This window comes from Sminthopsis crassicaudata, chromosome 5 (genome assembly GCF_048593235.1).
Source record: "Sminthopsis crassicaudata isolate SCR6 chromosome 5, ASM4859323v1, whole genome shotgun sequence".
NCBI classification, from domain to species: domain Eukaryota; kingdom Metazoa; phylum Chordata; class Mammalia; order Dasyuromorphia; family Dasyuridae; genus Sminthopsis; species Sminthopsis crassicaudata.
In genome coordinates this window covers 196,490,055-196,505,159 of record NC_133621.1, presented here as the reverse complement: position 1 = coordinate 196,505,159, position 15,105 = coordinate 196,490,055, and the positions used below count along the sequence as shown (strand labels likewise).

General features: G+C 37.6%; 1 protein-coding gene across 12 annotated transcripts in view; it reads right to left on the bottom strand.

Annotated features, from left to right (window-relative positions):
- WNK1 (WNK lysine deficient protein kinase 1) overlaps window positions 1–15,105 on the bottom strand; it is a 140,690-nt gene that overhangs the window by 3,259 nt on the left and 122,326 nt on the right. For 7 of the 12 annotated variants that reach the window (XM_074269349.1, XM_074269337.1, XM_074269340.1 and 4 more), the window contains 7 exons: window positions 13,264–13,347; window positions 12,431–12,479; window positions 11,812–11,885; window positions 10,179–10,822; window positions 8,780–8,982; window positions 6,823–7,017; window positions 206–381 (listed from right to left, as the gene is read on the bottom strand). In XM_074269349.1, the coding sequence (XP_074125450.1) occupies window positions 206–381; window positions 6,823–7,017; window positions 8,780–8,982; window positions 10,179–10,822; window positions 11,812–11,885; window positions 12,431–12,479; window positions 13,264–13,347 (1,425 nt within the window). The remainder of the gene's footprint in view (window positions 1–205; window positions 382–6,822; window positions 7,018–8,779; window positions 8,983–10,178; window positions 10,823–11,811; window positions 11,886–12,430; window positions 12,480–13,263; window positions 13,348–15,105) is intronic. The other 5 variants (XM_074269339.1, XM_074269343.1, XM_074269342.1 and 2 more) reach the window with 3 other exon arrangements.

Sequence of the window (15,105 nt, the reverse complement as noted above, 5' to 3'; positions counted from 1 at the left end):
TTGGAGGGGAGGTAGGGAGAGAGTCCTTAACAACAAAAACAACAGTGGCGAGATTAAGCTGATGGTAAAAAAAAACCCAAAAAACAAAAAAACCCTGTTAGAAAACATGTGGGGACCATTGCTATTCAGTAACAATTTGGGTATTTTGTAAGTAGTGTCTCTCAATGTCTGAGATTGTGTTAAGAAGGAAAAGAGAAAGTCTCACCTCATAGTTCATGTGTCCCTTGCTTCCTCTCCTGCCTGAGAGATTCATGGCATCTCGGGCCCAGTTGTCTACCAACTTGTGTAGATCATCTGTAAATGTGCCCTTTCTGCTGGGTGGCTGGGCCTGTGGGGCTTGGCTATTGACTGCTCCTCCCACTGTATTCGTACTGCTGGTCCCTAGAGATAGAAGGGAAAAAATGCAGGCTTTACAAATACTTATTTAGGTTTCAATTTCAGGAGACAATCAAAGATCACAATGATGAAAATGGAGGGCATGGAGGAAGGATGAATTAGGAAGCCATGCAAGAAAGAAAGGCAAGTGATTAAGATTCCTGGGTTTTATTTAAGCCATATGCCTTAGCTAAACAGGATTAGAGGAAGAATTTTCCTCAGGAGCTATCAAAGTGCCTGGAGTGATTCAGGATGAGGGTGTTTGCCTAGGCCAGGCCTCAGAGCATTGAGGGCACAACAGGCAAATAGAACAGGTATTTGTTTTTCATATCACCCCAGGGTAATCAAGGCCACTGAATACTGGTCTGTTCCTGGCCCCCATGCTGTGAAAGAGGGAGAGGAATGGTGCCGTCTGTGGGGCCAGCTGCTCTGGTTTCCAATCACCTTGAAGAGGGGGGGGAAAGCAGGAGAGGACTTTAATGCATTCACATCAAGGGCAAAGTTGAAGGAGGAAGAAGGAGAGAAAGACTTGGTCTTGGAAAGGACAGGACATCTACAATCCCACTTAGATACTGCCACAATTCTTCCACATTGGCCTCATAGGAGCATCCCAGAGATGGACTAAGAGATTTAATTTTAAGTAGTGGTTTATTTTTTCAAATACAACTTTTTACCTGGACCCATAAATACGGATGTATAAAGACATCACTGTTGGGAGAGACTGAACTTTCATTTGTCTCAACTGGGTAATGAGCCAAGTCGGGGTTTGAAACTATGGTGGGCTTGGATCCTTTAGCTCATGAAGAAGCTCTATTCTGAAGTTGTCAAAGGCCTTCTACTCCTTTCCCAAACCAGAGCAGCAAGCACTTCAACAAAGAAGCAGCAGGAACATTCAGCTTGGGGCAGAGGTGCACAAGGGGCGGGAAAGCTTTGAGGCTATGGAGAAGGTAATTTTATTTGTATGATTGATGAGAAAGAAGGAGTCTGTGTCCTGCCTGATTTCGGCTCTGCTGGAGGGCACACTGAAGATTATTCGAAGAGGCAAGTATTAGGGAAAAGGGAAAGAAGAGTCACTCTCATATTCACTCTTACCAGCTCTCACATTTGCAACTGCAGGATAAATAAAAAGCTATGTAAAGTACAGGGATGTGATTCTAAGCCACCAGGATGTCAAGATACCCAACTGTTAGAGATCAGTCTTCTGCCCTTTGCTTCCTTTCATAGGCATTGAGAAGTGCATGCGACCTTCGTGCTACATGGAAATAGATGCTAAAAGCCACCATCTGGAGCTATCCTTGAAATCAGAGACTGGCCTTGAGCCAAGTCTAAGACTGATGCAGAGAATAAGATCCACAAGCATTTCAGAGAAAGGATCAAAGCTGACCTTTAGTGAAGCTTCTGAGGAAGGCATCATGCTTCTTAATGCTTAAGGAGCATAATACAAGGCTCTTTGCCACAGTGAAGAATATATGTGACCTACTGAATGAATCATGTGAAAGAAAGGGTGCTATTTTCTTAGAAGTGCAGGGAACCTAAACAGAAAAGAGTGGGGTTTCAGGGAACTTTTTCTGGAAGGGCAAATGTAAGATAGGGCTAGAGTAGGAATCACATGCAGTGAAGATGAGTGGCCATGGTAATATGGAATTTCAAGAGGTCACATGCATGAGGGTTGACATATTTAAAGGGAAAATATTTGGAGAAGCCCTGGTGAGTAAATAAGGCAAGCACAACACAAAATAAAGTTCAGTTAGAGGTAAGGGAACTATGAAAGGTAAAAATCTTAAAAGGAAGCTCAATACAGATAGAAGAGTCTTAATTCACTTTTTAAAATTCCTTATTTACACATGCTAGGGTGTGATACCTCTTAATTCTGGTGGCTACAATTCCTTGGTAACAGATGATCTTCTTATGCAGCTGGTTAAAGCTTTTTTTTTTTTTTTTTTTTTTTAACTCTATGTTGAGATCTATAATACTGGTCTGTGACATGGAGAAGTAACAGGCACACAGTAATTCCCTTTGATCTGGCTGCTAAAAACCAGTAGTCACATAAAGTGCTAATTCTGACTACTTGGTGATTAATAAAGGTTCACTCTAGGCCATGTAAATCTCTCCCCTGCCTCCCACTGAAAGTTGGTTCCAGCCAATTTGTTGTTGGAGATAGGTAAAATTTTCAGATTTATGGTATTTCCTCCCTCTATGCCTCAGTTTAATTCTTGGGGGGGGGGGGGGGGAGAGAGTAGAGTAGAGTGCTCTTAATCTCATTAAACTTCCCCCCTTTCCAAATCCTAATAACCATAATCTCTCCTGTGATTCTAATTAAAATCTCCTAACCTGTCCATTCCTGATCATTAAACCTAAGCAGAACTAGCAGTGGAATAAATAACTCAATCCACATATAATCTTATTCACTGAAGTCAAACCCTTATAGGGTGAATATTCTACATTCCTAATGAGGAAGATATGTTTCCCAAACATCAATCAGATACATCTCATCTTTCTGCATAATTCTCTAGCAATTACCAATCCATGATTTGCCTTGGGATTGGCAAGTCTTGACATCTAGACTTGAGGTACGTTTCAGTTTCAAAGATTAAATTACCTGCTAGTACTTAGGCATAAAAGAAACAAAGAGACAAACAGATGCAAGATTGAAGTCAGATTCAGGGAGTTAAGACTTTGCAGGATTTGAAAAATTAATGGATAATATTTAGCATTACAATCAAAGGCCAAAAGTAACAGAAAAGAGATAATTACTACAGAGCTGGTTGCAAGGACAGACTTTTTTCACCATCTTCCCTGAAGCACAAAGAAAGAGCAATGTGTTAAAGAAACATCAGTGCATAATATTTAGTATCTGCAAATAGCATTACAAGGCCCAGCAAGAGAAACCAGGAGTAGAGAAGGGGCAGTAGGATCCACTGATCTCTGATATCCAGAGGGGTAAGGGAGCAAACCCTTAGCAAAAAGGGTTACAAAACTGTAGCATCTGGAAATCAAGACTGAAAACTATTGCTGACTGTTCCAAATCAATTTAATCTCTTAATTACCCATCCCAGAAAGGCTTCTTTCAAGTGAAGTCTGATAGACTTGGGATTCTTGGTTAAAGAGAAGATGCACCATTGGGCGCTACTGAAAGAGAGGAATCTATCAAAAGTCTCATTGCTTAAGGTTCAAATACCCAAAGCAGAGAGTTTTCGCCACTGATCCAGTTCCACTCTGTTTCTCCTGCTGAGTACTTAAAATGTAGGCCATTAAAAGTATTAGCATTCAGGAATTGGCAAAGCCTTTCATAGCAGCCTTACTATCCCAGTTTCATTATTCACTTTTAACTTGCTTCCTCCCACCTTCACTCTCTATTGCAATCCTTAGGATTAAGGTGAGAGAATTCTAGTGAAACCAGCAAAATATGTATCAAGCCAAGCCGTGCTTTCAATAAACTATTCCTGGAGGACAAAAAAGATGCAAAGATCCCATGCACTACCTAGCTAATTCCCACTTTTCCTGTAACCTTAGCTTTCTTGCCTCATGGGACCTACTTAAGAGGCGTTATCTCATGCACAATAATGCATCTTTGATTGATTTAGGCCCACTCCTTTATCTTCCAAGGGAAGTGCTAAGAATGGAATGTATTTAAATGACCCAAAACAAAAATGGACCCTCCCTGGAATTTTATGACATATTAGGACAAGTGAGTTTTTCCCAAATTTCTCTCCAAACTAACCCAACTTTAGTTATGGGTATGGTACGCTTCTCTATTTATGCATAGTAACATAAATCATGTGGGTACTGGCTGCCTCCTAGTCTAGTTGGATAGGAAATGTTATGTAAAAGAGCTTGACTTGGAGCTAGAAAAAAATCTACAAATAACTACAAATAATCCCTGTAGACCTAATCTTCACAGATTTTTGTAAGGATCAAATTAAAACATGTAAAAAGTGCTTTGCAAACTTTAAAGCACTACATTAATATCAACTTATCCAGTGAAATTACTACTCTGAGACCCTAAATCAAAGTACTGTTAAAATATTCTGTTCCTGTAGTCAAATAATTGACTTCACCATCATGTTGTAGGAGGAGTCCAGAGAATTCCCTAATAGAGCTATCATTCTATTGCTAAAGTAAAGGGAAAAGAAGGGTAGGGGGTAGAAGAGACAGGCTAGGAGATGCAGGGCAATGAAGTTAAATGGGATGCATGAAGGTGAGTCAAAGCACTTCCCTTACATACCCTGTCATTACAGAGAACGGAGGGGCAAATACTATTTCCATCCAGGAGCGCCTGTCAGCCTTTGAAGCACACTCAGAAGCATTATGTTAGCAGCCTTAGCACATGCATCTAGAATACCTCAATAACCACATCAGAAGTTTGAGGTCTTGAGAGGCAAGACCTTTTCTTAAGCTTTATCTCAAGTTTACTTATAAGGAATAGCCAGAAAAGATCAAAAAGCATATTATAGAGTAATTATTATACTATATGTGCCATCATGAGTGAAGAAGACCACCTTTTCTTTGTGGGGAGGTCAGTTTCCAACTAATCAAACACTTTTACTAAAGGAGCTATAATATGTATATATCGGTTTCCCTTAGAAAAGGGAGAATTACATTTAGAAAATCTGTGAATTACTGAATTTGGGGTGAAAAGTAATGCAGTTACCTGGAAGACTATGGAAAAATTAAGCAGAATCCAGGAGCCATGCAAAGGAGGTTTTTTTTTGTTTGTTTTTTTTTGGGAAGCTCTCTATATACTATTCAGTACACTAGAGTTATTTAATCTCAATTGAAATTAAGGCTTATTGTGAGTCAATATGCTATGAAAGACAAGACAGAATAAACAGGGAAAACTGCATCATGTTCCTATAACAGATTTAACCTAATTACGTGCATATGTACTACTACAATTTTTCTATCTTTCTGGCACCTTTCATGCCAAGGTCAAGGAACCTTAAGTTGGTTGAATCATTACCTCAAGACAGCCTATGTGTTCTGCTGGAATTGCCCTCTATATACTAGCTAAATTTAATATGAAGAAATCCTTCAGCATCCACTTAAGTTTATCTCCAAGTTCAAAGGAACATCTATTAATGGACCCAAACTTCTGAGTGTAATAGTAATAATAGTTCAGCCAAGCCACTGAGTACATGGGACACAAAGAGACGAATGAGAATGGGCTGCATGAAATATCAAATCCAAGCAGCAGAAAAACAAAAACAAGGAAGGAGTAAAGGTGTTACACACAAAGAGCCAAGCAGGGCGTACTCAGAAATCGGGTCCTCCTGCCACCAGGTTTGAACGTCACCCGCTCAGATGCACAGTTAAACTTCGCACAGCCTGTGAGAAGGTAGGGGAAAAGAGGGAAGAACAGAGAAAGGAAGAGAAACACAGAACACAACTACAAGATGTTAGAAACTTGAGGTTGGAGTGGTGAAATGTACTAAGATGGCACAAAGAAGAACAAGCTTCAGGAGAAGGGCACCTAGATAGAATAGGAATCAGGAATTCCATTCCCTTCAACTGTTAAAAGTCCAAAGCTCTTCACTTCACTGGTTATAATAAAGCTAGTTTATTTTGCTCCTTCAGAATAGAGTACATTCACCTTGATGAAATTTGGTACTCAGTTCAAAGGTTTCTTTTAATTCTCCTGAAAATGTTCTTAGAGAAGAAAGGGCATGGTGATCCTTGCTTCCGAGTTCTCTGGAAGCAAGTCTGTTATCTATCTTTTTTCCCTTTCTTTCTCCTTAGACATCTCACAACTTAGTTCCATATCTCTCATTCCTATTATTAGTGTAGACACTTTTGATGGAAATGTTTTGACTAGTAAATCAAAATCAGTGGCAAACTGGACTATGGACAAAACAGAACTTATTAGACCGTTCAAATATTGAACAGATCCTCTAGCCTGCTTCCCCTACTCCAGCAGAGAAAAAAAAAAAAAAAAAGAAAAGAAAAGCTTCCCTGACCAGGCTATGCATCATCTTCCAGGAAACTGTTTTATTCCATAGTAGTGACTATTACATTTTGGGGTTGACTACTTTCCCAGTCTTCTTTTTGACATGTCTTCAAGGGTTAAGTTTTGGCCCCCAATCTCTCGCTTGCAATGATACCTCCTCACAAAGATCTCAGACATGTGAATTTTCATGTTGGTCACTAGATGGCCTTCCTTGGAGAGGCTCTTTGACTAGAGGGTAGCAACAAACCTAATACATGCTGTCTGATCTCTCTGTAATAAGTCTACATCATCATCTTTTCTTCACCTCAAATTGTCCTAAAGCTAAGACTCATGAGCAGGTTGTACAAAGACTGTTTATTGATCAGCTGCTCTTTTGCTTTCAGGTTCCTTAGTCCAAGCTGTGACCCTGAAAGTCTTCTGGAACATTTGATCATCACCAAGGCTACGGCAATTCCTCCACCTTAGTGCTGTCAGAAGATGGTGGTTACCATCTGATTTCTTACCTTGGCCTGGAGCAGAAAGGCTTGGTACTGAAATGGCACCATCACTGGTAAAAGCTGAATAGAGGTTCTCACTGGAGGGAGATGGTTTAAGAGGCTGTAACAGCTGATTCTGCCCAGTCTCTGGGATGCTGCCAGGAGGATGGAGCGTCTGCTGGGGGTGCAAGACTGAAGCTGCACTCTGAGCAGACAGGTTGCCTGTGAAAAGACAGAGCCACATCAGGAAACAAGGGGAAGTTTAATAGTTCAGTCTTCCCATTGCACTGCATAGACATTGAGTGGGTAAACTACAAAAAGACAAATGAGAATGGAATGCATGAAATACTAAACTGAGAGGCAGAAAACAAAAACAAGAAATCTGGTGTTTTGACTGGGAGATGGGGTATCAGGGAGAAATAGAGATGATAGATGCTTATAAAAAAAGAAACAAAAGCTTTATTGCCTGGAAGAGAAGCTAGGGGTAAAGTAAGAAGTAATCTCTGTATTCCCTACAACACTGACATTAAGTCAGAAGATTTCCATTATAAAACTGTGTCTAAGAAGGCTTTGCCTTCAGATTGCCCACATTACCTTACATGTCTTAAGTCAAGTAAGAAAGGGCAGCTGCAGGACAAAGGAAATGTGCAATTTTCTAACTGATAATCCTGACTCTGAACAAGGTTTTGGAAAGAAGACTCTGCTTTTCCCTATTAAGATACTGAAAGACTTCCCAAAGCAGGTTCTGTCTAGTTTTCTTATGAAGGCAGGCATATGTTGAGTCAGATATAAAAACTGTGTGGGGCAAAATGGAGGGGGGAAAAAGGGGAAGGGAGAGGTAGCCACTGAATGCAGAGAATGTCTTGGCAGGCACCCAATTTCTTGGCAGATGTCACACAAGTGCTGGATCCAGTATCCTGCAAGTAAACTCCTTTTCTCATCCCTGGATACTCAGATCTCCTATTAAACAAGTTTGTCAAGTATGAGCTTTTTTCACTTGGAAGGCAGGTAAGATTAACTGATGGCATTTTTCTAGCAGTAATATGGTGAGCTAACCCTGTGATGTTGAGGAAATGTGTTAAAACAATCCTAACAGTTTTCAACACTTAAACACACCAGACCTAAGGGGCAGACCTCTAAGGGAGAAAGTCTATAAAAAGTTAGAAAAGAAACTTTACTTTTTACCTCTAAAAACTAGAGAATCCTTTTGGATATTTAACTAAGAAAAGCTTTCATTACAAGGAATCATTATGAACATTGTTTACCAATTGCCATTCCCAGAGAAAACAATCATCATACTCCATATAAAGCAAAAAGTACTCAGCAGAAAAGTCATGCTACCAAATGGCTACTGGTATACATTGTTTTACGATTTTTATATATATATATATATATATATATATATTCATTATTTATGTATGGTATTTTAATATATGTTATATTATAAGTCCATTTTCAAGACATGCTTTTAATTGTTTCCTTTGAATATCATCAGTAAATCATTTCAAATGAGATCAAGTCCCAAATTAGACAGTTATGTAACTTATATACCTACCCAAATCTTCTTCAATCAAATTTCTAGTTCATGTAATCATATGGGAGTTTTTGCTCAACATTTATTCAATGAAAAGAAAAGCTTTTTTCTTTTTTAATTCCCAGTGGGTAAACATGAGTAACACTTCAGTTGATGGCAAAGCTGAGAATTGCTGTCAAGTAGACTTTTAATTGGAGACTATAAAGTGGTTTCAGTATGAATTTTGCTAAAAGGGCCATCACCAAGACCACATCCAAAGGCAGGGAAGAGGGAGCTGAGAATAAAATGTAAAAGTTAGTTCTAGAAAATCAGCCTCTGAAAATAAGAAAAATATTGAAATGACAGATCCATTTCTACAACTCAGCAGCTTCTAAACTGAGGGGGGAAAAAAGGGAAAACAGAAAACTAACAGGAAACAAAAGGAAAAAGAGGAAAAAGACATATTTTTACCTGAAAGTTGGGGGCTCTTATTTCCTAAAGAACTACTACGGCTAGATTTGCTGCCTTTGCTTTTAGTGGGTCGTCGTCTTCTCCCTGAGAGTGGAGCAGCTGGGGGAATGATGACTGCAGGGGGAACTTTGCCCAATTTGGTATATAAAGACTCAATTTCATGTTTCTGGCGACTCTGTAGGTCCTGGATCTCTTTAAGGTGCCTAAGAGTAAAAGACTAGACTTAAAAACATATTCAACACCAAACTTACTACTATATGACAACTTCAATTTGACAATAAATGGTAATTTCATTAATATTTGTGAATACAGGTCCTTATATTTATTCTGAATGCAAATAACTAATCTGCTGTCAAAACTTACCTTTTTCCTAAAACCAAATCATTTCGACTATAATAAAAATTCTAATTTTTCTTCCCCATCTCTTCCTATCCCAATTTAAAATTCTTTGTTTTCAGCAAGACTAGGGGAAGTACTGTTTTTCCTGATTCCCAAGGCCAAAGAAGGCAGAGGCCAATTACTACCTAAATAGCCCTCACTACAGACATTCACCTAATACAAGGTAATTTTAGCGTTTAATAAAGCATCAGAGTAGGAGTCAGGAAGATCTGAATTCAAATCTTGCCTCATATGATCCCAAGCCTTTACCTGCTTCAAATTTCCTTAACTGAAAAATAACAATAGAATCTCTCTCCAAGAGTGTTGTAAAGATCACATGAAATAGTTTAAAGCACTCTGCTATCTTAAAGTCTAGGCATGGAGTCAGAAAGAACCAAATTCAAATCTGGCCTCAAATATTTACCAATATTATAACACTGAATAAGTCATAACATTTATTCTGACTACCTCACTTTTCCCAATTGTAAAATATGTCCCACGGTGATTGTGAGGATGATATTTGTAAAACACTCAGCATAGTGCCCGCCTACACAACAACTGCTTAAATAAGTTTATTTAAGACAGGCTAGTGGTAGCTAAAACAAATATATATAATAAAGGCTCAAAGTAACAGTATTCATAGTCTCAAAAAAGCATATTTGTGAACAGAAGTGGCATAGAATAAAGTAGAATTTAATGAAATATCTTCAGACAATTTTCTGTACTTTAAATATTTAATGTCTTTTATAATGTTTTTCTCTCTTGTATGTATAAATCTTTTGATAGAAAAGAGACTGCCTCCACTACACTTTTGGTATTGCAGAAAGGGCTATGAATTTGATATCTTGATTTGATAATTTGCTATCTTGGATTTCTATCTGCTACCTTGTAGTGCCATGACCCTGACAAGCCACCAAACCCCTCTGGAGTTTCTAAACTGAGATTAGATTATGTCTAAAGTCCTTCCCAATTCTAAGTCTTTAATTCTATTATCTCTCATAAGGAAAGAAAATGGTCTTACTTTTCTCGTAGCCTACGTAGTTCTGACTTCAAGTCCTCATCTTCAATGTCTGACTCATTGTCACTGCTCATGTAAGAAGAGTTGAATGAATTGCTAAGGCTCTGGCTAAGGCTCTGAATGGGAAGGCTGCCTTTTGAGCCCAAATGGTGAGTAGAATGTGGGCTACCTGAACCATCCTCCATATTCCTACTGAGGAAGGCAGCTTCTAAGTCACAAGATGGCCCATTAAGATGGCTTGGCTCTGACAATTCAGGCATTTCTTTCTTTGGTGCTACAGCAGAAGGAACGGCCTGTTCAGAATCCAGTAAAGGGCGTACTACAGGTGGCTCTCCTTCCACCACAGGGGTGACCTTGTCTTCAGTTTTTGAAACAGAGAATCGGCCAACTACTGTGGCAGGCTGCTCAACTTCGGGCTTTGTCTGGGTAGCAGAGGTTTTTTGAGAAGGAACACCGTCAACCATATCCAAAGAGGGGCCACATAGAGCTGTGGTGACTCCACCAGGCTCCTGCTTCACCAGAGTATTCTCTGGGCTACTACTTGACAACACTGAGGACTCTGAAGTACTTGACTCAAAGTGTACAGACTTGACTTCTTCCGACTTGCTTTTATTTTCCTTCAAGGAATCATCTACTGCAACTGATACCTGGGGATTTAAAAAAACAACAACAAACTAACCTTCAGGAGAGACTAAAAAAAACCAAAATCAAAACCAAAACACCCAAAGCTGCAAACCCCTACATGGCAGGACATTCCATTTCCCCATTAACTGCATCCAAGCCTTTCATACTTCCAACCTAATCCTTACTAACTGAAGCAAAGTGGTTTTTTTTCTGAAATAACCCAAATAGCAGAGCAATTTCAGCTAAAATGTAAGACAGAGTCTTTTAGGAATTAAACTATATTCATTAAGTATTGATTATAACTACATATTCATTATTTATTTATAAGCATTTTATATTTATTAAGTATAGAATAATGCACTAAATCCTAGACACTGAAAATGCCTTTAAAGGAGCCCTACTCAATGAGGTGAAGAAGGTTATGAGAGAGAAAAATATACAAGCTCAGAGAAGGAAGAACAAGATAATTTGGGACAAAAGGAACTACAACCAGGAAGGAGCAGGCTTCCCAGAGGCATCTGGAAGGTAAGTCTTGAAAGAGACAAAGGTGGAGAGGGAGGATCATCCCAGGCAGGGGCCCAGCTAGGCAGAGGCAGGAGAGAGAATCCCAGCCCGGGGGCACAGCAAAGAAGGCTGTCTTGGCTAGAAAAGAACGTACTAGGTGTGGAAAGGAGGTGAATGTAAAGAGTTTAGAAAGGTATTCTAGATACAGACTGTAAAGGATAAGGTGAGGAGTTGGTATTGGTTTCTAGTCCTGGGTCTGCATCTTATCAGAGAAGCAATTCTTTAGAAATTAAAATATAATGTGTATCTGTTAATCATTGTATTCCAATGATAGTTCCTCAAGAACATTCCTGATCATTGACACAGAGCTAATTCTGGATTCTTAAAAGATTATGCCAATGAAGCTTTCATATCAGTTTATTAAAGTTTATAACAAGCGATTATATTATTTATATGACCTGTGGGGGAAAAAAAAAAAGAATAAGTTTCTAAAAAGTCAATGTCTTACCTGAAACCGGCCCATTTTAAGAACACTGGCCTCTGAGTTGGTCATCATGGCATTATCCTCTATGCTTGGAGCTGCTGAAATATAAAGAAATGAAGATGACAAAGTAGTTTGAATAATTTTTTCCCTCTTTTTAATAATGTCTAGGAGGATGACTCGAAATCATTTAATTTAATTTTATTATTATTATTTTTGCACTGCTGAATTTTTAAAGTTAAGTGCTCAAAAAGTAGTTAGATACAAGATGCATGAAACAAGAATTTTCTTCTGGACTAAGTTAATTTTTAAGTTCATCTCCTTAAATCTTTTTGTACTTGGAGAAGATAAAAGTCCAGTTTTGGGAAAAGTGGTCTATTTATGTAAACAACACAGTAGCATCTGAAATATAGAACAGACTTGTTGGTTGAATTAAAAGAATTTGGGGCTCTTTGGGAGACCAAGCACAGTGATCATTTTGCTGGAGACAGTTATTAACATTACTCTGTTGTGTTAACCCCAATTTCCAACTGCACGAGCTTTTTTTAGGATGTATTACTAATTTGCTCCCAGACTCAATAGAGGCTCAAGGACCTAAACAGAACCCTGTTTACAATTGTGCTAGGCCCAAGGTATCATACTCTACCTTTCTGAGTTGGCATTGCCACTGGCACTGCTCCAGCAACAGATGTGGGCTGCAAGACAAAATTTAAAGGAAAAAGGGAAAAAAAAAAAAAAAAAAAAAACAAAACTTCAGATTTTTTTTTTTACTGTTTTTTGCAAAGTCTGCTGAAACCAAATATTTTGAAATATAGTCCAACTTTTATCCCAATGTAGAAGATATATTAGGAACACGAGGAATAGCCAGGTTTTGTCATTAGAGATGACAAGATGTTTTCTAAACAAAAACTTCTAGTAGAGTCAGTTTAGTAACTACATTTTCTTTGTTCACTTTTGCAGGAAGGCTATCTGTGAATGATAAGAGGATCCAAATGTAATAGAAAACCTGCTCTTGTCATTAAATCAACCTAGAAGACTAATATGTCTTTCCTATTTAATTATCTAAATATAACTTCTAGGAGAAGTAAAAAGCTTTTAAAGCTCTTTTATGATACACTCTGCTTAGTTCATTGCAGAAAGTACCTCAGAAATTCAAAGGTAAGCTTTTTACTTTAGTAAAAAAAAACTTTACTTTTTACTTTTAACCTTTTAAATTAAAATTAAACCACAACTCTTCTGACATTCAAGTAACAAAGAAAATTGGATGGGTGAGCTTTTCTTTTGGAGCTAGCTAGTGAAAACACAGTTTAGCTGAATAAACAGTACAATGTGTCATATCATGACCATACATCACACATATAGCTATACTCTGCTAATATCTTCTTAAAGACCATGTCTACCTGCTTGAATTACACTTTCTGGGAGCATGGTATCCTGGAAGGGAAGGGGACAGGCTATTTCCGAGCTCTTTCAACTTACAGCAACTGAAGATGTGACTGGGACAGTCTCTGGACTAAGGGCTCTTCTTAACTGAGCATCAAGATCTTCTAGAGGTTGCTGAGACTGAAGCAAAAATACCCACTAATAAGAATATCTTAGGCATATTAGTAAATCAACAGCCAATTTATATGGGTGTATTTACTTTGTAAAACCAACATAATGACTTTACAATCTAGACTTTTAAAAAACAGGTTTTTGAAGGGAGATGCAACATTAATTTTCACTGAAATGAAAATTTTTAAAAAATTGATCATAATGTAAGGCTGTTTCCAAATTAAAGTTTCTATCACCTTTTTAAGACTAAAACAAATTAGATCATATGAATGGCCTTTTCTGATCTACTTTCTTTTGCACTCAGAAGATGAGTTTCATATTCTTCCTCTCTCTGGCTAGGAAGTTTTATGAAATATACACAGAACTATAGTTAAACTTATTTTTACCACCTCTTATTTCCATTTACTTTTTTCTTCAGTTTATAAAACTAACTACAGGGAGAATGTATTGTCAGTTACATAGCATTTTTGAAAAGTAACTTTTTAGTACTTAAAAAATGCTGTCATTTGCCAGTATCACTTCCCCTTCTGTTGCAACAATAAAAGTAGAGTTTAAGAGAAAAAAAAAAAAAAACCCACAAATTATCATGCCTGAGAATATTATATGTCTATGCAGGCCACTTCTTACCAATTTCCTAAAGTTGAATATAAATAGCACATTATTTAGAAGATCATTTTCAAGGACTCAAGGTGGAAACAACTACCTCCCCACAAACGAGAAGCTTTATTTGCCAACTTGGCTTTCAATTTCTTTATTTCCCTTTTCTGTGAGAAAATGAAGGACAGTTTTTACAGGAAAGCTATATATTTGCAAACATGAAACATGGCTTCAAAACTTTTTACCTTTATGAGCTATGTCACAAACTCTAAGCTACAGAAGCCTATTAGGTGAAATAACACTTATGATATTTAACTCACAACAATCCTGTTAGGGAAAAACCCTATACAAATGTGAGCTATTTATTACCACTATCAACACAGAGGACTTGTTTCCAAAATACTAAGTCTTAAATATAATAATTCAGTACAATTGAAACCAGAAATGCATCATAGATCAGGTAGTATCCAAATTATAAATGCCAAACTTATGAATGAATGGATAAGTTGAAAAAACTCCTTGAGAATTTCCCTCCTTTTTCCTTGGATGACAGAAACCTCTCCTACTTGGGACTCCCACTATTTTTTTTTATCTTGTTGCTCAGGTCTAGCACCTTTCAGATACTGATAGTAAGAGTCTCAATTCTTGTCCAACCTTATCATCAAAAGGAGGAATAAAGGAAAAATCTTTTATACTTGTCTTTTCTCACCATTTTTTTCTTCTCACTCTAAATTCTCCCATTCTTGTTCTACACTTTCAAATTCCTTCAAAGTTCCTTACCTACCCTATCCCTTATCATAGCCCTGTTTTTAACTACTTTTAGCTTTCTGCCTTATTTTATTCTTCTCCCTTCAAGAATTCCCAGCTCTCGTTTCTAATTATTCCTCCTTTACCTTCATTTAGCAAGTATACTTGGAGTTCCAAAGTCATTTACAAGACTTGGAATACATTTTTATTAAATTTGATGATGGCTAGAAATTGTATATTTGCTCTTCTTTTATAGTTCAGCATTTTTCAAGTACACTCATAAAATTATAATTAGAGCAACATGATTATTAAATTCAAAAGATTTTCAATGACATATAATTGATATTTCAAATAAAACATGTGATCCTCATAGAGGTAAAATACTAATAAATTTAAATATTTATGAACTTGCTTATTCATAAA